This window comes from Saimiri boliviensis, chromosome 7 (genome assembly GCF_048565385.1).
Source record: "Saimiri boliviensis isolate mSaiBol1 chromosome 7, mSaiBol1.pri, whole genome shotgun sequence".
Lineage (NCBI taxonomy): Eukaryota > Metazoa > Chordata > Mammalia > Primates > Cebidae > Saimiri > Saimiri boliviensis.
The window spans coordinates 59997208-60021584 of record NC_133455.1 but is presented as its reverse complement, the minus strand read 5'-3'; the positions used below and the strand labels follow the sequence as shown (position 1 = coordinate 60021584).

Genomic DNA, 24377 nt, shown 5'->3' with positions numbered 1-24377 from the left:
TTGTGTTGCCTTGAAATAGCTATTAATCAGCATTCTCAGAATAGCTTTATATTTATTAGAAGCATTTGTATTTATTACCACTTGCAGTAACTCTGGGAAGTGATCAGAATTACTGCTAGTCTTCTAAGGGCCTTGCAGGTCCTCTGATGTCATCTGTTTGGTCAATGGTATGACCAGAGTAAGGACTCACTGCTGCTGAGCTCCCACACGTTCACCCTGTTCAGATGGCTTTCCAGTCCCTTCCTCTTGCTCTTTCTTTTTGTGAAGTTAGCACTGTCGGTAATGACAGAGTAAATGCTGGGTGTTGGGAAATGGAAACTGTGTCTTTGGTTTTGTGGAAGGATTGCTTGAAGACAAAGGTTGTTCCCTGGACCCTGCAGCCTTTTCAAATTGATGAAGCCTAATTGTGAATTTAAAAAAGGGTAATGCGTCATTGACTAGTTTGGCAATGGGGATATAGATGTCACGTTGTGCTTGTTTAGCAGGATGAGGCTTTGAGGGAGGCTCAAAAATATTATATATACGTATACTGCATTTATACATATACATGTGTATATATTTGTTGTTTTTTTGATGTGGGAAAAGATGATTGTGGTGTAAGTGTAGGAGTGTTTGCAAATTCTAATACAGAATCCAGGGCCCAAACTACTCACAAACCTGACTTCACACTTGAGTTTTTTTCCCCCCAATTTTAACCAGTCCTAATACAGACAGTGAGTGTCACAGGGCTTGCATGTAGAATAGTTGAGATAATAACTCTGTCATTGCAAAAGCAGGTGTCTGGGAAGAAGGAAGATTTTAAACTGATGAACCCAGGGAAGGCACTATGATAGTCTAGGACCTGAAAGCCTTAGAGCTGAAGATATTTCATTCTCTGAGGGTTTCAGACCCCTGAGGGAGAAGGGCTGCACAAATGGTAGAACGTGTGGCTAAATACATGTGTACACAAAGCATCATCTCTGGACTAAATTAGTGATAAGTAAATATATCGAGCAATTCCCATGCCAGGCACTTTGCATCTATTACCGTATTTAATTTTGACCACAATCCCAGGTTATAGATACTACTATTAGTATTTCAGTTTTCCAGGTGAACACTAAAATGAGCTTACCGAAGTAAAGTAATTTGCCCAGGGACACGTAGGTAGGGATGGGGTGAGATTTAAACCTCAATTCTGAATTGTAAAAACCAGTATATATATATATACACACATATATATATATATGCATATATATGTGTGTATATATATACATATATACACATATATATGTATATATATATATACATATATATGTGTGTATGTATACATATATATATACGTATATATATATATATATATATAATATGTGTGCGTGTGTGTATAGGTTTTTTTTTTTTTTCTGGAGATGGAGTCTCACTCTCTCGTCCAGGCTAGAGTGCAGTGGCGCGATCTCAGCTAACTGCAACCTCCACCTCCCTGGTTCAAGCAATTCCCCTACCTCAGCTTCCTGAGTAGCTGAGATTACAGATGTGTGCCACCATGCCTGTCTACTTTTTATGTGTTTTAGTAGAAATGGGGTTTCACCATGTTGACTGAAGACCTGTATTTTTAATTACCTTATAGTATGTTCTACTAATAGTTGGATTCTGAGAATTTTTTGATATTGAAAAGAGATTTTTATATTCAAAAAGATGAAATGGCAAATCTTTTTTTTTTTTTTTTTTTTTTAAATAAGTCTTAACCTGTGTACTAAAGTCAATTAATGGGTAGTAGCCACCTCTGTGGAGAAGGGTGGGAAGTCTGTCCCCAGGCCCAGTGAGACAGGCTGCTATGGTCAATTTATTGTGGCTCGTGTGGAGAAAGGTAAATGTGGTAGAGTGCTGTGTACTTGCAGGCTTTGTTACAATTATATTTCAAGAAGAGTCTTAGAATTCATATAGGTCAGTCTCTTCAGTTTATCAAAGATAAAGCTGCAGCCCAACATGGGGTAGTTTCACTCATTTGATATTATATGTCTAGCCTCTGGGGACAGCTACATTTAGAACCCAGGTCTCCTGGTTCCCAGCCCTGTGCCCTTGTCTCTAGCACTATGGGTAAATCCAAAATAGTCCTTTTAGAGAGTGTTCTGATGAGAGAAGGTGACTCTCAAGTATTCCTATACTTTAAAAATGGCTTGAAAGTAAAAGACTGTCAACTAGATTCTGTAAGCATTATAAAGCTTCTCTCTGCAGGAAGTTGGATTAATTCTTGCAAACTTCAGGATATCAGACTGCTAACGTTTCAAGACAGAATCACTGCAGAGTTCCCTGGGGACATCAAGTAGTTTGGTTCAACATTTACAGAGGATCTACTCTGGACGTAGAGAAGAGGGTACAATAGCTGTTCCAAAAACTGAGGGGCTTAGAGAGAGACATGGATAGAAATTGAGAAGCAAACTCAGTCAGACTTCTCTATTGGGCAATAGAAGTCGGAATCAAAGACACTGATGCTATTTTACATCCCTTGGGACACACTGTAGTATTCAGAGACAGGAGACCTCTTGGGCTGCATGGATGTTCCTGGAAATCAGCACACAGTCAGCTCATGGTCAGGTAAATGAGGCCATTTACATGGGTGATCATTACCCCATTGTTGGCTTCATTCACTGGCTGCTCCCCCATCTCCAGGCTCTTGTCATTCTCCAGACTAATCCATGGGTACCGTTATTATCCACATGTTCATTAACGGCCAAACAGTAGCACTGGTTCCATACTCCATGGGTGGAAAAGTCTTCAGCAGGTAACCAGCGTATTACACACATAGCAGGCTCCTGAAGGTGCCTGCAATTTTGAGAGCTTAGGACAATTAACTTCCAGTTTTTCCTTTAAATATTACATTGGGCAAGTGTGATCTATATTGCTTAATGGTCTGCCTTAAATTACATATGTGAACCCACTGATTTTTCTTGAAGTCTGAGGCAGAGTGCCCTTATGCTCTGGGCCTTTTCTTGGTCTACTTTAATCCTTTTCAGATGTTAAAATGACTAAATAGGCTGGGTGCGGTGGCTCATACCTGTAATCCCAGCACTTTGGGAGGCTGAGTTGGGTGGATCATGAGGTCAGGAGATCGAGACCAGCCTGACCAACATGGTGAAACTTCATCTCAACTAAAAATTCAAAAATTAGCCAGGTATGGTGATTTGTGCCTGTAGTCCCAGCTACTTGGGAGGCTGAGGCAGGAGAATGACTTGAACCCGGGAGGCAGAGGTTGTAGTGAGCTGAGATAGTGCCACTGCACTTCAGCATGGGCAGCAGGGTGAGACTCCATCTCAGGAAAAAAAAGGACTAAGCAAGTATCTGGCTAACCAGTGGAATTGTCAAAAAATGATGTTTTTCTAAAACCACACTGATTTCAGTCTGTCATTGCATACACACATTCTGGAGGCATCCTCTATACATAGTGACTGATAAGGTTGCTAATGTCTTATAGAAGCATTGGAGACATAGATGAGTTTCTCTTCTTTCTTGTGCTTGTCCTTGATCCAGTGAAATGTCCTTAGCTTAGCAAAGGATGTCCCAAGGGAGCCATGGCTTTAATGTTCTTATAGCCTGTTCTGCTACCACTCTGGCCACGCCCCTGAATGCAGGGATGAGAGAGCAGAAAGATTGAACACACTGAGCCAGCCACTGTCCTTTCTGTATGTACTACTGATGGGTGAAAGTACTATTAGAACAACATAGTACATTAAATGTAACCAGAATGGATGGATGCAAAGAAAGCTAATTGAAATTCTGAAAATCATGGCAAGCCAATAGGAAGCCAGTTTTTGCAGAGGAGCAACAGCTTTCATAAAGGGACATTTTGTTTCTTGAAACTGTGAATTTGTTTCTAAAATTGTGGACAGAATTACTGGTCATGTGGAACCAAAATCCCTTGATGTTCACTGCACTGCACTGAATCTAGCACAAATGTATTTGTAAGCGTAGTGACCTTCTGCTTATAATGAAGTTGTTCTGTGGGCCAAAAAAATGAGTTCATGCTGAGAGGCCCTCTGCATTCTGTGATTCATGTATGCATTTATCTGGACAACAGAACTTTGCCAGAAAGCAAATCGTACGCAGGGTGCCCTTTCTCTGACATGTCAGTCTTTTGGTTCTCAATTGCGTTTTCAAATTTAGGGAACCACAGACTTCTTCATGGAGGGCTGTAAATCATTCCATGCATTTTGAAATTGTTGGAGGAGTGCACGAAGAATATTGAACAGGAAAGGGTTTTCAGAATTTATCCAGGAAACCTTAGCTGTTAGAGACTGAGAAGGTAGAAAAGTACATGGGTGGAATCCAGAGGCTGGAATAGGGAGTGTCTTCAGAATCTTCCAGCCCCAAACTCTTATTTACAGTTGAGGAAATGGAGGTACAGGGAGGTTCAGTGATTGCCGAGGTTACACCGTTAGACCTGGACTAAAGCCCAGTTTTCCAACTCTCAGTTCATGGCAGTTTCTACTATTCCTTTTCTCCTCTCTGCCTTTTTCTCCCAACAAATTCACCTCTTAAATTAAGGATAAGAAAAAGGAAGAGAATTTCTCAAGGTATAGTTCACAACTACTTATGTCGGAGTCACCTTGGATTCCTTTAAAATGAAGATTTCTGGGTTTCATCCAGACCTGCCAAATAAAATTGAGACCTGGATATCTGCATTTTCATAAGCTCCTCAGTGATTCTTATGCATGTTGTGTTTTTAGAACCGTCGATCTAGGGTCTATAAATAGGTAGGAGGCACATGGCAGGAAATGACCACTAACTTTTAACATCACTGAATTTATCCTGAAAATATAGTCATTCATTGTTCCCTGCTGTTCTTAGTGCCAGTCATGTAGTGAGCTGAATGGAGCTAATGATGGTTCAAAGAGTAATTACCCCAGCTTTCCTGTTTTTCTAATACCTGCTCTTGGCATAACTCTAACTATTAATATTAGCTTTTTTCCCCTCAAGTGGCAATATTTATCTGCTGTACTTGGTGGAAGGTAAATGAATGCTCTGTAAGTATCCTCAAATATACAGGCCCACTCCAGACTCTGTTGATACACAGTACCTGGCCTCAAAATATCTTGCAATGAGACGACAAATAGTTTAGTCAGAGCCTCAATTACCTCTCCACGCAGATAATTATTATTTCTGTCATTTAAGTGAAATTTTAGTATATTACTTATAGCAATAAATTTAAGAGCATATTTATGCTGTCCTTGCTTCTATTCATAGCATAGATTTAAAATTGCATTTCTGTGGGGGTGTAGCTCTGAACTATCCTTCAGTATGAATTTGGCTGGTAATAAATTAAATAAAACCACAATTTCATTTTCTCTCACAGTACCTAGTACACTTAAAAGAAAACAAAACAAACAAACAAAATCCTAGTGACCGATTTACTCTGCACACAGGAGAGTTCTGTATTTCATGGCAGACTCGTAACTGAGCAGCTCTGTAGGATTACCGAACTATCAAATGTGTTGTAAAAATGTGATGTCATGGCACTTTGGAAGTCTCATTACAGAGTTTAACAGGTTTTGTGGTATATTTTGCAGCATGCCCTTTCTGACAAGGCATGTGTGAAAGCCTTTGACCCAAAGACAACTTGCTTACAGGAATGCCTTATCACCACCTTCCAGGAAGCCTACTTTGTTTCAGAAAGTTTTGAAGAAGCCAAAGAAAAGATGAGGTAAACTTGTTTTTCTCTTACCTAGAGAAAATAACTTTTTATTTTTCTGTCTCTTTTCTTTCCTTCTGTCTATCTCTTGTACCAATGAGGGTTGATCACATCTCACTCTATTTCTGTTTCTTCTGCAGGGACTTTGCAAAATCAATTACCCGTCCCTTCTCTGTATACTTCAATCCCTATACACAGAGCATTGAAATTCTGAAAGACACCAGAAGTATTGAAAATGTGGTGCAGGACCTTCGTAGCGACTTGAACACTGTGTGTGATGCCTTGAACAAAATGAATCAGTATCTGGGGATTTGATGCCTGGAACTGATGTTGCCAGTGTAATCTTTTTGGAGCTTGGCAGCAATGCAGTCAATGTCATGTAACACAAATAACCTTCCGTGTCATGGCTTGGCAAATGAGCATGCAATTCTGTGTATCTATACCATCTTGTAACCTACTGTGTTAATATATAAAACAACATAAGAAACTCAATGGCAGATAAACGCTCATTGTATGAAAGAGTGTAATATGTTTAAATGTCTTTAAAAGATTTGACATTCCTGCTTAGTGTCCTTAACCAAAATGCATCTACTTAAAATTTGTAACAAATAACCCTTTTAGGAGTCTATCTTATGCCCTTTTCTTTCTCAGATCTAAGCCTTTCCTCTGTGTTCATTAGATAAAATGAAGAAACAGGGAAACTTTCTATTTTCAATAATATCAGTGTTTTCACAGCATTACTTGAGATAACCCCAGAATTGTAGGAAAACTCCCATCACAATAACAAAAGATTCAATATTCTGTTTCAAAAACTGTTGAGGTAACACAGCAGGTGGAATGATTTTTAGGTTGAGTATTGATACAATGCAAGAAAAGACCTTTTTACAAATGGATCATGTAGGTTGCATTGACCTTGTAGAACCTGAGTTATGGCAAGCTTCCTGAAGTATTTTGGAGGATGGCACTTCCAGAAAGGACATTAGGTAAGACTAAACAGTGGGCGGTCAATCTGTGGACTATGAATTTTATGCTGGAATAAAGTAAATCATCATGATCAGGTGTTGAAACAATTTTTTTTTCTGGTCAGAGGAGAATAAAATCTCAGCTATAAAGATCATCTTAGATTTCAGAGATGTGGAAGTTGAGTCACAGAGAAGTTGTGATTTGCCTAAAGCAGCAGTTAGTTGTGCACTAACATTCATAGTCCACTGCACTTTCCTTTTGTTTTGCTGATACATCTGTCTCGGTGAGTGCATGCATTTCTGTCATCTGAGATGGGAAAGTTCTTTCTGGTATGTGCATGTGTTAGTATGTCACTGGAGATGGAAAATAATGCCTGTCCAAACTCATGTTTATCAGTAAACAGAACTTGGCTTGTGGTCAAGGGTTGCCACCAGTATATATGTTGTTTCCCCTCATAGCTGAAAATCAGGCCAAATCCATGGAAGGTTTTCCACTTTCCCAAAGTTTTGGCAACTTTGGGTAAACAGTAGTGACACAGCGTAAATTTTTGGTGGTCTTTGCAGTAAAGGATGAAATTCAGTGGTCAGGTAAACAAATAGAAAACGGCTGGGAGTGAATGAATTTCTTCAGATTCCCTCACCAAACATAACCACTGTTCTTCTGAGTCTGCATTTGCTAATACAGAACAGTGGATGGGGAAGGAGGGCACAAGAAAAACTAGAGAAGAAAAAAAATGACAAAATAACAATTTAAAATATTTAAAACTTTTAGCAATTTAAAATATTTACTTGAGCAATTTCCAAAGATGTTCTTTTACAAAGAAATTACACATAATTTCAAACTAATTCGTACTTTGTATGGAGCCCACTAAGGGTCAGAAATCTTTGGACTAAATATATTCAGGAAGAACATGAGAAAGAGCTAGAAGACACATCAGGGAGAGAGATCAAACTAAAATGAAAACCCAGAGGTTTGAACATTGGTTGTCTCAACTGTTGAGGGTCTTTCCTCTCTGAAACATTTTCAGAACAACTGAATTCTGAGAAATAAATTGGTGGATAGAATGTGAGAATCACAAAATAGAAATGCTATTCCAGGTGAAGGGAATAGTGCCTTGAAAAATTATTGGTGGTAGAAAAATGATGAACAAGCTAAATCAAATTTAAAAGATCTAGATAGAACAAGCAGTTATATATTTTGATAGTTTCATGGATCCATAAATATGTAGTTTCTTATATCTTGCTTTGCTAACTCTAGATGACCCTGAATAAGTTACTTATAAATTAGAATCCCAAATCGTAATCCAGAATAACATATCCCTAAATTTTCAGAAGTAGTGGCTGAATTTTCTCAGAGAAGAAAATTGGCTAAGAAAAGCTCAATATCTGCCTTTGGTGTTGTTTTTATAATTTGGTGTTGCTTTAGACACAAGTGCTAGAGTTCTGTCATATATATATTTTTTTCATTAAAAAACCCCTGCAAGTAGGCATCAAACTTTCCCCTTCTAGCCCCATGAGATTGGAACATCTTAATTAAATATAGTTGAGAGAGAATTATATTTAATTGTAAACAAATTCCCTCAGCAAAAATAGCATTTGAGGTGTCTTCTGCATGGCTTGTAGTGGAATCCAATTTTCTAATATGTGCAAAATCTATCTTGTTTCAAAAATAGAAGAGTTGCAAAGTAAATGGGCTTTCCCACAGAGCTTATATAGGTGTCATACAAGGAAGTGGAATTACTTGATTTTTTTTTAGATTTGTTCTCCATTTGGAATAGCAGTAACTGTGGTTTTCCCCCTGTGAAACAATGGAATCATGGTTTTCATTTGTTGTGAGCATTTAACATGCAAATGCCATTACAGCTAATGGTGGGAAAAATCCTATAAAATTTAATAACCATCATAGGAAAAGTGTTGGCAGAAAAATTCCCTGTAAGGAAACAGTGTAACAAAATAATCACAGCCAGATTCTTGTCATATCTGATACCTGCTCAGTGTAACCATTTATCTCAATTATGCTTCATGACTTAAAGCTAAATTAAATAGATCCAAGGGCAATTATAAATTTAAAGACACTTGCTCACTGTCATCTCACTGTGAGTTGTTACTTTATTATCACTTTGCTGCTGACTTCTGTAATCAGCTAATCAGAAATCAACACAAAATTCCTGGCAGGACCAGGTTGCTTATGTGTCACACTTTGCAAAAGATAGCCGAAATATGATTAGTCCAGTTTTATTCTTGAAGCATTTTGTCTATTATGAGTTGGATAAGGCATATAGTATATTCTTCAATGTTCATTTTATTTGGCATAATCAGAGCATAATAGACTGTTAATAAATTGTACCTTTTAAAAGTAGAAAAATTCAACATTTGACCTGAGATTTCTTTTCTTTTTTTTTTTCACATTAGTGGTGGTAGTTGTGAGACTCGGGTTTCTGACTTAGTCTCATTTATTTACTGTGTAAGTTACAAATGATGCTTTATGAGCATGATGTATCTGTGCTTGTCTTGCTTGCTTATAGTAAATGGTCCTAAGCCTAATGATTGTAAAGTATTGCAACATTTACCAACATGGAAAGTCTACGATGAAAAACAGTGTGCTTTAATATGAAATCAAATAGAAATACAGAGTTTCATTTTCAAATGGAGTCATGGCTCACATCACCTCATTTTCTTCATTTGAGGAGGAAAACATTAACACAAGATGTAGTTGTCTTCCAATTTATTTGATCTAATTTTCAACTTCTAGAGAATCAAGTTCTGATGTTTATTCTCACAAACTTGTCTTACTTACAATGAAGAAGAAAGCAGTCCAGAGTTTTCTGATGTATCTGAGTTTTTTTTTCTTTTAGGAAACAATTCTTATGCAAATCTTCATGTTCTGGGGAGAGTTAAGGGAATTAAAAATGGGAGACTGCTTCTTGTAATACTAGATTTGCAAATGTTTGAAATAAAATCAGTTTTAGAACATAAAATAGTGGTTCTTCATAATGTGACTTGCAGTTTCGAAACATTCATCCAGTTTCTTAGAACATGTCAGGCACAGTATCAGCATTGTTTTAGACACTGAGGAGGTAAGGATGAATGAGGCAGAGGAGGCTTACACCCACTTTGAACCTACATTCTAGAGGCAGATACAGGCAAAACAAACAAACAAAAACCAGATGAGTTGAAATCACAGCAAGTTTTATAAAGAAAATAATTGGGATGATATGATAAAGAGAAACGAGGAGATGGTATCAGGGGTCCTGGAAAGGCCTTTCTGAGCAGGTGGTATTTTACCAAAAACCAGGGATGAGAAGGAGCCAGACATGAAGAGGGCCATGGTTAGAGTGTTCTTGGAAGAGGAAACAACAGGGACTGAAGGCTCCAAGGCAGAAATTGGGTTGATGTGTACAAGGAAGAGACATATTGTCCGTAGATGGAATGGAATTATATGAGGGCAGCATGGAAGATGAGGATGAGATAACAGTACAGGGTTCCGTAAGGGGTCAGGTGCACTCTCCATGCAGCGGAAGGTTGGAAGGGTTGGAAGGAAGACAGTGACAAGAAGGTTGTAAGGAAGGCAGTGACAGGGTCTGATTTACGTTTTTTTTTTTTTTTTTGAGACGGAGTTTCGCTCTTGTTACCCAGGCTGGAGTGCAATGGCGCGATCTCGGCTCACTGCAACCTCCGCCTCCTGGGTTCAGGCAATTCTCCTGCCTCAGCCTCCCGAGTAGCTGGGATTACAGGCACGTGCCACCATGCCCAGCTAATTTTTTGTGTGTTTTTTTTTTTTTTTTTTTTTTTTTTTTAGTAGAGATGGGGTTTCACCACGTTGACCAGGATGGTCTTGATCTCTCGACCTCGTGATCCACCCGCCTCGGCCTCTCAAAGTGCTGGGATTATAGGCGTGAGCCATCGCGCCCGGCCTGATTTACGTTTTTAAGAGCTTCCTCAGGATTCTCTGTGTAAAGGGAGTGTAGTGGGGTTAAAGGGTGGGTGTGGGAACAAGGGTGGAATTAGTGAAACCAATTTGGAGACCATTGCAATATTAGGGATCTGTGATATCAATATCTTGCTTGATCGTGGTGGATGTTATTAAAAATCGTTGTAATTAAATAAGTTACAAACTGAAGTGGGTGGGTACCATCAGACGAAAAACGGAAACTGGAATGATCTGTACCCAGGCTGATTCTCATTTGACTGGAAAAGATGTCATCCAAACATACCCTGTGTCTTTCACAAATACTTAAAGCTTCCTTTGACAAACATCATGTGAAAGTTTCTCTGGCCAGCTTTTAAGGGAAAAAAAATCTAGACTGAAAAGCAAATGCATTTTTTTAAATGAGTAGCAGATATTGACAACAGAAGCAAAAATGACACCGAAAATGAGTTATTATTGGTGAATGTTGGTGGTGCTGTCATACAGGGTAATTCCGGAAAAACAAAACAAAACAAAACTCTCCTACCTCCAGACAAACCGAATAGTTGTGTTCACTGTTCACTCTGGTTATTACTATAGGAAGAAACCATTTAATGTTAGTGGATTAGTTAACTCTGTTTCCACTCTGCTGTCTGCCTCCCATCTCCCAAAATGCATAGTTCAAATATCCCAGAAAAGGTTCACCTACTGTGATTTTGTCCTCTTTCCAAGAAGGATGGGTCTGGTGCAGCAGCTGGAAGTATATTTCCTTCTTTGGGAAGATTGCAGTGAGCCTGATGTTCAACCCAGGGGCATCTGTAGTTATGGTGCCGGCAAACAGCATTCTCATAATCCAGTCTGGATACAGTTTTTATAATTGAACAACAAAAACATCTGACAGATGTGGGCAGGATAATTTGAAAGCTAGATGGCACAAAGAAATCAAGTTCATTTTCTGTCAAAATCAAATCTTTAAAAAACAGTACAAAACTAGTCCTTATTTTACAGGTTGAAAAAGATAATATTAATTACACTTAGGTGGGAGGAAGTTCCTGGTTCCTCCTTCACTCCTAGATCTCTTGCAGTCTCCTTGCTTCTTAGCTTGTTTATTTCCGTGGAACTAGCAAGATTGCTGATTCAGTAGGTCTATTATTCCCAAAGGTTTGCAAACCACCGAACACATCTAATGTACAGCTTGCCCAATTTTAGTGAACAGCTAACTTCACAGACGTTAATGAGGCCAATTATTGGCAAGTGAATTTGAAGTGAAGAACACATTAGGTTTGCCACTATAGCAGTTATTTGTTTATCTGGATTGATTGAGGCAAACTTTCTTTTGATCATTACATCTGATTGATCACTGCACATGGCATTATGAAAGAATGAGGTTTCCAAGTCAGATAGCTACTTGTAAGAAAAATCTCTACCTTGCAAGGGCAGAGCATGTTTCCCTATCCATTTCAGTGTGAAAGCCTAGCCATTAAATTGGAATGGATCCTAATTAGTCTCCTCGCAAATCTCTAAAACTTTTTGGTCTTTCCTGTTGAGCAGAACTTAAAAGAAGCCTAAATTTCTCCCTTGCCCATGTATAGTCGATATCAAAGAAAATAACTCACACAGTAATACTGCTGAAAATGAGTGCAGACGTAGCAATCCTGATTTGAAGTGGCATTGGAAAGTATAATGTGATTCAACCAGCCAAATGATTACTGCAAGTACAGATCATCAGCATGGCCCACTCCAGGACATTTGAATTGGTGATGAGCTGACAGCTAATTGCCAGACTAAGTCTGCCTCTTGGGCTTCTGCCTGAGAACAGAGGGAAAAAGCTCCGTAACTCCTACAAACTCCTAACCTGGATGGAGGCTACTTTTCCATGTTGGATATATGTCTTTTAGGATGATTGTCTCTCTGATCATACTGACCAGCTGTTGTTAACCCAGTATCCATACCTTTATTGTCCCGTAACTACACATAGTTTTCCTTTTGTGAATCCTGTCTCTGGCTCTTATTCCTTACCTTGGATTCCACTTCTCAGTTCTAAGGGTGGGCTTATGACCAATGTTTAATCAATGAGCTATTGTATTCTTCTAGTCACAATGATTGGTTTATGGGTAGGCCAGGGTCTGGGTTGGGCCAATTAAAGCCAAACCATGGATGTCAAGAAAGAGGTGTACTGCTTTCTTCTATAGTTGTAAGGTGGTAAAAAGTGAGTCTGGAACTTCCATGGACCACCAGATAGAAAATGCAAGGCCAAGTGTAAGAGATACAATGTCTTCATGGCATTGTCAAGATCACAGATTTGGCTGTGCATGTAGCTAGATGTGCCTTTAGACTTTCTAGGTCCATGAGCTAATAAGTGACCCCTCCTCTCTGCTCTAATTTTCCTGCATCCTATCACTGGCATCAAAAAAGTGCTAACATCTATAATGAAAGCAGGAGAGAAGGGGTAAAGGATTTTAGATTTGCTTTCTTCACACTTTTCCTGTTGGTTCTGGTAATCATAACTTCCTGAAGAAGTAGAGGCAAACCTCAGAGATATTGTGGGTTTGGTTTCAGACCACTGCAATCAAGCAAATATAGCAATAAAGTGAGTCATGCAATTTTTTTTTTTTGTTTTTTCAATGTACGTAAAAGTTATATTTGTACTACACTGTAGTCTAGTAAGTATGCAATAGCATTATGTCTAAAAATGGAGATATCATAATTAAAAATACTTTATTGCTAACAGATGCTAACAGTCATCTGAGCCTTCAGTGAATCATAATCTTTTTGCTGGCTGAAGGTCTTGCCTTGATGTTGATGGCTGCTGACTGATCAGGGTGGTGGTTGCTGAAGGTTGGGATGGCTGTGGCAAGTTCTTAAAATCAGACAGCCCTGAAGTTTGCCATATTGATTGACTTTTACTTTTATGAAATATTTCTCTATAGCATGCAGTGTTGTGTATAGCATTTTACCTGTAGTAGAACTTCTTTTAGAATTGGAGTTGATTCCCTTAAGCCTTACTCTTGATTTATGAATTATGTTTATGAAATATTCTAAATACTTAGTTGCCATTTCAATATTTCATAGCATATTCACCAAGAGTAGGACAATCTCAAGAAAACACTTGCTTTGCTCATCCACAAAATGCAGTTCCTCATCTGTTCAAGTTTTATCATGAGTTTGCAGCAATGTTGTTATATCGTAAGTCTCCACTTCTAATTCTAATTCTCTTGTTATTTCTACTACATCTGCAGTTGCTACCTCCACTGAAGTCTTGAACCCCTAAAAAGTCATCCATGAGGGCTTGAATCAACTTCTTCCATACTTCTCTTAATGTTGATATTTTGACCTCCTCCTATAAATCACAAATACACTTGATGACATCTAGAATGCTAAATCCTTTCCAGAAGGTTTTTATTTACCTTGCCCAGATCTATATGATAAATCACAACTGATGGCAGCAAGACTCTTATAAAATGTATGTCTTAAATAAGACTTAAAATTACTAATTGAACCATGGGCTGCAGAATGAATACTGTATCAGCAGGCCTGAAAGCAATATTATTCCCTTGTATATCTTCTTCAGAGCTCTTAGACGACTAGGAACATTGTCAATGAGCAGTAGTATTTTGAAAGGAATCTCTTTTTTGGAGCAGTAGGTCTCAACTACTGGCTTAAAATATTCAGTAAACAATGCTATAAATAAATGCACTTTCATTAGGCTTTGTTACATTTCTAGAGTACAGGTAGAATTAGCATAATTCTTAAGGGCCTTAGGATTTTTTGCCATGGTTAATGAGCATTGGCTTCAACTTAACAGTGACCAGCTGCATTCACCCTTAACAAAAGAGTCAGCTTGTCTTTTGAAGCTTTAACTTCTCCTCTCTAGCTATGAAAGTCCTACATGGCATTGTCTTCTGATAGATGGTTGTTCTGTCTACATGAAAAACCTGTGGTTTGGTAGAACCTTCATCAATAATCCTGGTTAGATCTGTATAACTTTGCTGCTGCTTCTCCCTCAGCATTTGCTGCTTCACATTGTATTTTAATGTGATGGTGATGGCTTCTTTCCTTAAATCTCATGAACTGACTTCTAGTTTCATAATTTTCTTCTGCACCTTCTTACTTCATTCATCCTCAAAAGAATTGAACAGTTAGAACCTTGCTCTAGATTAGGCTCTGCTTAAGGGCATGTTGTGGCTGGTTTGACCTTCTATCCAGACTACTCAAACTTTCTGCATACCAGCAATAAGGCTGTTTCACTTTCTTATCATTTGTATGTTCACTAGAGTAGAACTTTTAATTTCCTTAAGGAATATTTCCTTTGCATTCACTATTTGGTAAACTAGTGTAAGAAGTTTAGTTTTTGGGCTATCTTGGTTTTTGATATGCCTTCATCACTAAGCATAATCATTTCCAGCTTTTGATTGAAAGAGACGTGTGACTCTTCTTTTCACTTGAACACTTAGAGGTCATTATAGGGATATTAATTAATCTAATTTCAAGATCATTTTGTCTCAGCAAATAGTAGGTTTGAGGACAGGAAGAGAGATGGGAGAATGGCCAATTGGTGGAGTAGTCAGAGCACATATAACATGTACTGATTTAATTTGCCTTATATGGCGATGGTTCATGGTGCCCCCAAACAATCACAATGCTAACATCAAAGATCCCTGATCAGAGATCACCATAACATATACTAATAATAAAAATGTGTGAAAGATTGCAAGAATCACCAAGATGTGACACAGAGACAGGAAGTGAAGACATGTTGGAAAAACGGTGCTGGTAGGCTGGCTTGATGCAGGGTTGCCACAAACCTTCAATTTGTAAAAAATACAGTATTTGTGAAGTATAATAAAGTTAAGTGCAATGAAGCAAGGTGTGCCTGTACTATTTGCGTCCTTTTGTCCTCCCTATGCTATAGAAATATGGAGCATCTGGGGTAACTGACCTGTTTATACTACTATAATATTAGGAGTGGTGTGACTTGATTCCAGTGAAATGTGGCCAGCCAAATTGCTCAACAGAAGTGTTTAAATTAGATCCAGGTGACAACTTGAGTTTCATTCTGTAGGTCACTCACTGGTTTGTTCCATGGAAAAAGAAAATCAAAGCGAATTCAACTTATGATGAGAAGCAGGTTAGATAACTGGATAAGACTTTTGCTGTCCCAGTTTTTCACTGTAACTCTTAGGATGATCTGGTTTTCATTAGGGCACCTTTAAATAAAACTTGTCTCCCAGAGTGTAGAAGAGAGAACATGGGCATTGACATCATGTAAACAGAAGTACAAATTCTGGTTTCTCTACTTACTAGTAAGCTGTATGATCACTATAGAATTATTGATACTTTCTGAGTTATAGTTTAGTTTTCTGAAAAATAGTAATGAAAATACCTCATTTACAGACTTATCATGATTATTATTGCATATAATTGAACTGTGGAAAGTGGGCTCTGAACCATTCCATAATTGTCTTTCTTAGAAAAACTGAAATACAGGGCATAGTGGTTGGTGGGTGTTATAGTCTAGTCACAGGACCATATACTAAAGGGAAGGCCCAATCAAACCCCTCTATGTGAGCGGTACGATGTTCCCAAGGCTTCATTTCACAAAGCAATTGCTTAAGTTGTCTCTGACTAAAAAAAACTCCTGGTCAGAGGGAACAAATTAGGTCCAGAATATAAATCTATATTATTTGCATGGCAGGAAAGGGAAATGCTAAATAAAAATAGGAAGTTGGAATATTATGTGTTGAGAGAGCAATTCCTTTCATCCTTGCAGCTAATGGACTGAGCAAAAAGTGAACAATTTGTTTCATGTGATGACTCTCTAATACCAACTGACAAGGTTTCCATTTCTGAGTACCATTCCACATTCAGCTGCTTGTTTTGTAGTGCAGTAGTGCAATTATCCATCTTTTGCATTGCATAAACAGAATGGTTGAAATGTATGTGAGGAATAACCATTACTGCTTAAGTCCTTCCTGTTAAAAAAGAAAAGGAGCAAGGGAAAGGCAATATGGAATGTCTCCTACTTTCCTTAAAGTAACCATCTATTTCCTTTGTGATGTCTTCTTCTCTGGAGAATTCACTTTTAGAAAAATATCCTAATACGGGAAGGGGAACAATGGTTGGGATCAGTTTCACTTTGAGCTTTATTTTTATCTCCATTTTGTCTTTGTTGTGAACAATACTGAAAGGAGTGCTAATTCTAAACACCAGCCTAGGCACAGAGCAATTATGCTTGTGGACTGCCTGTACATGGGGAACTAGGGTAGGCCTTGGGAGAGCTGACATATGACAGCCTACCTCATTTCAGTAGGGTTTCTAATTAAAGATTGGTTCAGTCTTAGCTTCATTTTCTGTTTCCTACATTTATTTTATTGACTTTTATTTTTCTATCATTTGTATAATTTGGGTTTGCTTGGCAAACTAAAGGGAGCTTTACTATATGTGACTCATGGAATCCAGGAGCAGGGATGTGGTGGCCTTCAGAAGGAATGCGAGCTGGGAACTGAGAACATTTCAGAATTTTCTCTCTGCCTCTGTTATGCCTTCTCTGCGCATCTGTTTCACGGTACTGTTGGTGACTCTCTTTTATTCTTTTTTTTTCTCTGAAGATGGGATTTTTCTACTTATCCATGTACATGACAGAATATAGTAACTTTATAACTTCTGAGTTACAGGTTATAGTTTTAGACAAAGACAGATTCATTGCCTCTGAATTTGAATTCCAAAATCTTGGGAAAGGGAAACTGATTGATCCAGTGTGGGTAGGCTGTCCATTCCTGGTCCAATTGACAATGGCCAGCATAGAAGGTAAGGTGGCTTAGATAAGACTGCAGAGACTCTCACTTGTGAGTAGGGAGGCTTTCCTGGATGCAGCTGGGCTGGGCAGAGACCCGAATAGATCTTTGGAGTCCAGACCACAACCATTGTCCCTTTTGGAAATTACCGAGCCTAATGGAGCTTGTCCTTGGATCCTAAATGATCAGACTTTGGGTTGGCCTTTACCCCTACATTTCAATTTATGACTCCTTTTTTAGATTTGCTGGCTTTTCATCCAAATATTCTAGTTTTTAGAGTGGGTAAAGTGACTTTATACTACAGGTAAACCACCTTTAGCTTATCCATTCTTTCCCTCTCCCTTTCCCTTGGTCACTTTATACCTGATGTCATCTCAAATGCAGGCTGGAAAGGCTTCTGGGGAGACTCTTGTGGTAAAGTGGTGGCTGAAGAGGAGGGATGATGCAGACAGGAGGAGCATCCAGAGAGGTAGGTGGCTTAGCAAAGGGTGGTCCCAGAAACCTGAGGAGAAGCTCCTTAAAGCATAGATTAAGGAGCTATGGACTGTGCAAAACTCAGACCATGGTCTCTCCAGAAGTGTTGGTGGAGACCCTGGGCACTAGGCATAATGATTAGCAAAGCTGGACAGGTTCCATGCTTGTGGAGTATGTGTTCCTACAGAGATTCTTGCTTTATTCTGGGAGTGATATTTTTCTTGTTTTTAAGAGGTAGGTAGATCTTATTGCAGCTTGGTTCTGTCGAGATACTGTCAGAAAAACAGGCTGATACAACAGATCTAATCTCATTTGACTAGCTAGATGTCATGTACACGAAAGGTTCGTGATACCTACTATGGGAAAATTTGGTCCTGCTTATCTTCTCTGTCTTAAACATTTCCAAAACTTTTTTCTTTTGTATACTGTGACCTTGTGGTTATGATGGTTTGTGCTGTACAACCTAGAAAAATGAGGGCAGAGGCTGAAGTTTAAGAAGTCTCTATATGGTGTCAAATGTCTTCTTTAATCATAGAAAGAAATTGACTCATTAACTTCACTCAATGCTTCAGAGTAGAAGCTTCTATCTATACTAAAAATGTCTCAAATGACCACACTTGAGTTTTGAAGATATTTATAGCTTTCCTCCCTTTTTTGAGACATGCAGTATTTTTTAAAAAATGAGTTAAAGTGTTTCACTAATCTTAGTTTATCATTTAGAATTACCTATCTCAATACAGAGAAAATTAGATAACTGTGCACTAATAATAATTAGCTTGTTTTGTCAGGATTAGTTTAATATCCATTATTTTTAGTATAATTGCTACACATAAAATGACACTGAAGAGAACATAACGGTGGATTTGTCTGAACACAACAGCACATTGTCCTGCATTTCAGAGGCACACACATGTACAATTAAACAATGTCTCTCTTTTATTTTATAGAATAATTTTCTTTTTCTTCTTCTGAATCAGGTTTAAAGCTTATAAAACAGTCAATATTCTTCCGGTGTTGATGAAGAGACAAGTTTGGGATTAGCAGATACATGAATTTTTTTCTCTGTGGAATAGGGGCTAAGAATGTAGATGCTGGTGTCAAATAACACAATTGAGTACTCAATTCTGCTACTAAGAGGGGTAGTTGTCCTAATACTTAATTTTTTCTGTGAAATGAGTACTAGTAATGGTACCAATATTATAGATTGCCTGTGAACACTAAATGAGATACACTTAAAGCACTCAGAATGGGACTTACCACCTATCTCACAGAGTTTTCGTGAATAGAATAATACATGAAAAGCACTTGGCCCCATGCTTGACACGTGACATTTGTAGACACCCAATAAATGTGGGCTATTATTATTTTATCCATTGTTCTTTTTTAATCATATGGTTATATCTTCATAACTTTTCTTTTGTTATGCAATTAATATATCAACACATTGGGCATGAGCCAAAGACATAAAAGAGTGGAGAACGAAGTGTAGACATTTCCCTTTGTTACCCACCTCTGCCAAACTCGGTTAACTGTCAACCTTTGCTTTAGGGATATTTTGGTCACTTCATGATCTCTATCAGTCCTTCCACACCATTTTTTAACAGTGTCATTTTCTGTTTTTTTTTTTTTTTTTCAGTTTATTCAAAATTTCAAGCAAACACAGCTTGGAGCTGGGGATACTCTTAAAAATGTCTAATCTCTATATCCACTTTCTATGCATTGTATTCACAGACATACATCTTTCTTTGTGTGGTTGTATTTGGGACCATATTATACATAATGTTCCTTTACTAGCATTTTAAAACTTGGAGTTTTTTTTATATGAAAGTGGGTAAGTCTACCTCATATATTTATTAAACAGCTATGTCACATCTGTAGTACAAATAAGTCACAATTCATTAACTACTTATGTTTTAATGCATGTTTTTATTTGTAATTTTCTGTTATTACACATAATATTGCAATAAATATTTTTATATAGTTTATATGATTCCGAACATATGTGGCTATTTCATGGGATAGATTTATTTCTGGAAATATAATTTCAGCATCAAGGAATGTGCAATTTTGATAGCAATAGACAAAATTCAAATCAGAAAAATTTAATGAAAAACATGTTACCAATTTAAACTGTCACTGACTGTAAGAATTCTAATTTCTTATATACCTACCAATATGCAATGTCATCAGTCATAAATATTTTTTGCCAATTAGAGAAGCAAAAGCTAAAAATGTTATTTTATTATTCAATTTGCATTCTTAATTACCAATAAGGTCACATCACTTTTTTTTTTGGACGTTTTTAACTATGATGTCTTTGAGTCCTTTTCTTAGTCCTGCTCTTTTCTTTCTCTCCTTGCAAGACTCCAGTGACAGGAATGTTAGATCTTTTGTTATAGTTTCATAAGTCTCTGAGGTTCTTTTTATTTTTTTGTCTATTTTCCCTCTGTTACTCACACTGCCTAATTTCTGCTGCTCTGTCTTCAAGTTCATTGATTTTATTCCTGTCTCATTTATTCTGCTATTGTCTTTGGTTTTGGCATTTGTATCTTTCAGTTCTAAAATATTATCTGGTTCTTCTTTATGGCTTCTATACTTCTGCTGAGACTTTCTATTTTTTGTTTGTTTCAAGTGTGTTTGTAATAGTTTATTTAAACTTTTTATAATGGCTGTTTTAAAAATATTTGCCAGATAATTCTGCCATCTGTCGTTTTGATGTTGGAATCTATTGTCTTTTTTCATTCAAGTTGAGATTTTCCTGATTCTTGATATGATATGTGATTTTCGATGGAAACCTAGATATTTTGAATATTATGTTATGAGACTTTGAATGTTATATTATGAGACTCTCAGTCTTCTGTATTTATCGGCTGCCTCTGACACCACTCTGGCAAAGAAAGGGGTGGAGCCCACCTTATTATTACTAGGTTGGGGATATAAATCCAGGTTCTGCACTCAGCCTCTGTTGACACCTGGGATGAGGAGGGGCTCCTCTTTATTCTGAGAAAGGGGAGCAGTGTCTTGTCACTGCTTCCATGTCCCCGTGTGGTCTCCACTAACACTCTGGGGGAGGACAGCTCCAGTTACTGCTCAGGGATGATAAAAGTCCCAGCTCCCTACTCATCCTTCTCTGACATCATCCTGGTAGGGGGGTTGAGGTGCTCCCTTACAGCCTGGCAAGGAAGAAAGTCTAGGCTCTCCCTTGGATTTTGCTAGGGATGGGGTGGGGCCACAGTTTTTTCTGCCATTTTGGTTGCAATAAAGTGGAATTGTCCTGGAAGGCTGCATGTTTCCTGGTTCTTTGGTTGTAGAGAGTGGAATTTGCTGGGTTTTTTTCTTTTTCTTTTTTTGGTCTGTACCTGTTGTTGTGCCTAGGTTGCTGACTTCTCCAGCATCCGGTTTGGAATATATCAGCCAAAAAGGAAACCCAGGGAACGCACTGCTGTGTTGTTGCTCGGATCCCAAGGTCTCTAGCTGGTCTAACTTCTTTTCTTTACCTTTCAGAGCCATACTTGTTTTACATATAATGTCCTGGAAAGAAAGAAACCAAGAAAGAGAGCTAGTGAAAGAGAGCAAAACACAGAGACACAGAGACAGAGACAAGGAGGTGATATTTGGTAATTGGGAGCTAATAATGGTCAGTAGTGGAGTAAGAGCACTATGCTTCCAGGTGAATTAATATCCTGACCAAAACAGGGAGAGAACCACAAAGATGTAAGTGGGTTCTTATCACTTCCCTCTGCCTTTTCCTTTTTTTTTGAGGCAGTCTCACTCTGTCACCCAGGCTGGAGTGGAGTGGTACGATCTCAGCTCACTGCAGCCTCTACTTCCTGGGTTCAAGTGATTCTCCTGCCACAGCCTCCCTAATACCTGGAATTACAGAGGTCCACCACCACACCTGGCTAATTTTTGTATTTTTATTAGAGATGGGATTTCACCATGTTGGCCAGGCTGGTCTTGAACTCTTGACCTCAGGTGATCTACCTGCCTGAGCCACCCAAAGTGCTAGGGTTACAGGCGTGAGTCACCACACCTGGCCTGTCTTTTCCTCCTGATGAGCTACACAATACACTGCTTGCTCATTGCAGGTACAGTTTGGCAATATGGCCTGCACAACACTGTTTGGGGTGCTGTTGTTCCAGAAACACAACTGATGTCTCCTAGGAGTGTTAAGACAACAGGACAAGTGGTAGGTCGAAAAGTTTCTCTGCTTATATGTCATTGGAATGACCCAGCCCTGCTCTCAAATCTTCCTTTAAGATTCATGGGTAAAATCTGTTGAATTCATTCATTCAAAATATTTACTGAGCATCACCTATACTTTCATGTGTATAGGGTTATGGAGCAAAGTGTCTTATGTGAGGGCATATATGTTTGTGTCTTGTGTGTGTCAATAAATGTGTGTGTGTACATATATGCACACACATAAACAAGACACATTGCTCTGTGATATAAACATAATAATGAACAAAATGCATATGTATTATGTTCATACATGGATTCTATAATCTGAAACAGAAGACAGTAATGAAATAATCATAAAATTAGTGGAAAATGTTAGTTTATCAGTTATAATGATTGCTATTAAGGAGAAGTATTGGCTCTATCGGTATCAAAGGCTGTCTGGGAAATCTTTCCTGAGGGAGTGAATATGTTGAAATCCTAAGGACGATGATGAGGTAACATGGTGAAGGGAATGGTTGGACCTGATATGGGGAGATAAAAGTTTTCCAAGAGGAGGAAGCAAACAGCACAGGTGACTTGGAAGGATGGACAGGTCCTCAGCAGAGTGCATGTGGATAGCATTGTTTCTTTCCTAGTGTGTGTTTGGACCTTATTCATGCCTTGTGCAAATATTAGGTCCATATAGGCCAGCTTCTTGATTACAAATAGTTACGTTTAAGCCGCATAATTACATTGGACTTAATTAGGAAAATACACTGTCAACAGATAATTGAGTCTGCTTATGATGGAGTTTAACCAGACTAAAGGAGAAAATTATAGAATGTCAAATATGATAAAACTTTAACAATAATATTAATTATGTTTAATAAACTACAGATATCCATTCCATTCAACTGCTATTAATTGAGCCCCTTTATGTGATATGGAAATGTGCCAGAATAGGGACATTTCCCTTCACTAATGCTTAGGCTAGCTGGAAGACAGATTATTCTGCAAATAAGTATATCATCTACTGTCAGAAGATTTAGCCAAATTGAGATTTTAGCCAAACTCTGAGAAGAGGGTAGGATGTATTTCTGCATTTTTCTGCATCTGATCTTTCCTGCCCTTAAAAGTAACTACTGAATTGGTCAATTCCTGAAAGATGCCTGTTAGTTCTTACAAAAAAGCTACCAACATTAGTGACTAGCATGACCAATAAAAAGTGCAACCCATTTGGACTATAGTTGGTATTTAGTCTATGACTTATTATGTTAATTATTTTGAATGGACATATTCTGTCTCTGCAAGTAGACTATAAATTCCTTGAGAATAGGGATTGTGTATTACATGTTTTTGTGTTCACAAGACCTAGCATTGTGCTCTGCTCAGTAATATTTTTTGGATGAAAGGCCAAGATAAATCAGGTTCTGGAAACTAGTATCATATGAGTAGTACCTGTAGGAACAGGGAGATTTATGCCACAGAATATCTACTGGTAGATAGAACTGTCTTCAACCATGTAATTGACACCTATGGATTAGCTACCTTAATACACTCCTATAAACATTCAGAAAACTTTGTGCTTTGTCAATTACTTTCCACTGCTACTGCCAGTTTTACCAAATTATAGCCTAGCTTCTCTTTTGAGCTTTAAGGGAATCAAACTGCTTTGGAATGATGTTTGCTTTATCTTATTTTCTTTAAACTTAAAATATTTTTTTTTCTTTAAATGGACTTTTCATGATACTTGTGAGGGGACTTGGAAGACATTTAGGTTTTTGGAACATTTAAAAAATAATTTTGAAAAGCAAAGAAAGAAGACAAAAATAACTTCCAGTTGCATGGAGTCTTGTTTATTATTTATCAAATACAGTGCTAGGCTAAGCCTTTGAAATGTGTTATAGCATTAATCTTCCCAACAACCTTATGTGATAGATAATAAATAATAAAGATGTCTCTTTTATTATGCTTTTTACTTTTTAAGGTAAACAATCTGAAATTGTGAGAAGGTAAGTAACTTACTCGAGGTCATATTGAGTGCTGGTGTCATTTTTTAAAACCTGGAATGACTGACCCTACAGCCTGGTCTCTGACCTCTGTGCTATTCTGCTCTATTTGTGCTGAAACGGTGCGAGGCACTGAAGCTTCATAGATGAGCAAGACCTAATTCTTGCCCACGTAGTCCATTGCCTAAAGCAAGAGCTAAGTCAGAGCCTGTCTACAGCTTAGCTCTGGAGTCAAGCTATCCAGGCTCAGATTCTAGCTCTACCACTTAGTAGCTGAATACCTTGAAAAGTTACTAAGCCTTTCTATGCTTCAGTTATCTTGCATGTAAAATGGGGATGGAATGGCACATGGCATTGGGAATGGTACATGGCAGTGCACACAGCAAGTGCTCAATAATGTTGGCA

The 24377-nt window shown here is 38.0% G+C and overlaps 1 protein-coding gene across 1 annotated transcript in view; it reads left to right on the top strand.

Moving 5' to 3' along the window:
* The window catches only part of TPH2 (tryptophan hydroxylase 2), a 98294-nt gene extending 91579 nt beyond the window's left edge, over positions 1–6715 (top strand). Inside the window, exons 10-11 of the mRNA XM_003927809.2 lie at positions 5541–5674; positions 5803–6715. Of these exons, the coding sequence (XP_003927858.1) occupies positions 5541–5674; positions 5803–5977 (309 nt within the window). The 3' untranslated portion in view covers positions 5978–6715. The remainder of the gene's footprint in view (positions 1–5540; positions 5675–5802) is intronic.
* The last annotated feature ends 17662 nt before the right edge of the window (positions 6716–24377 follow it).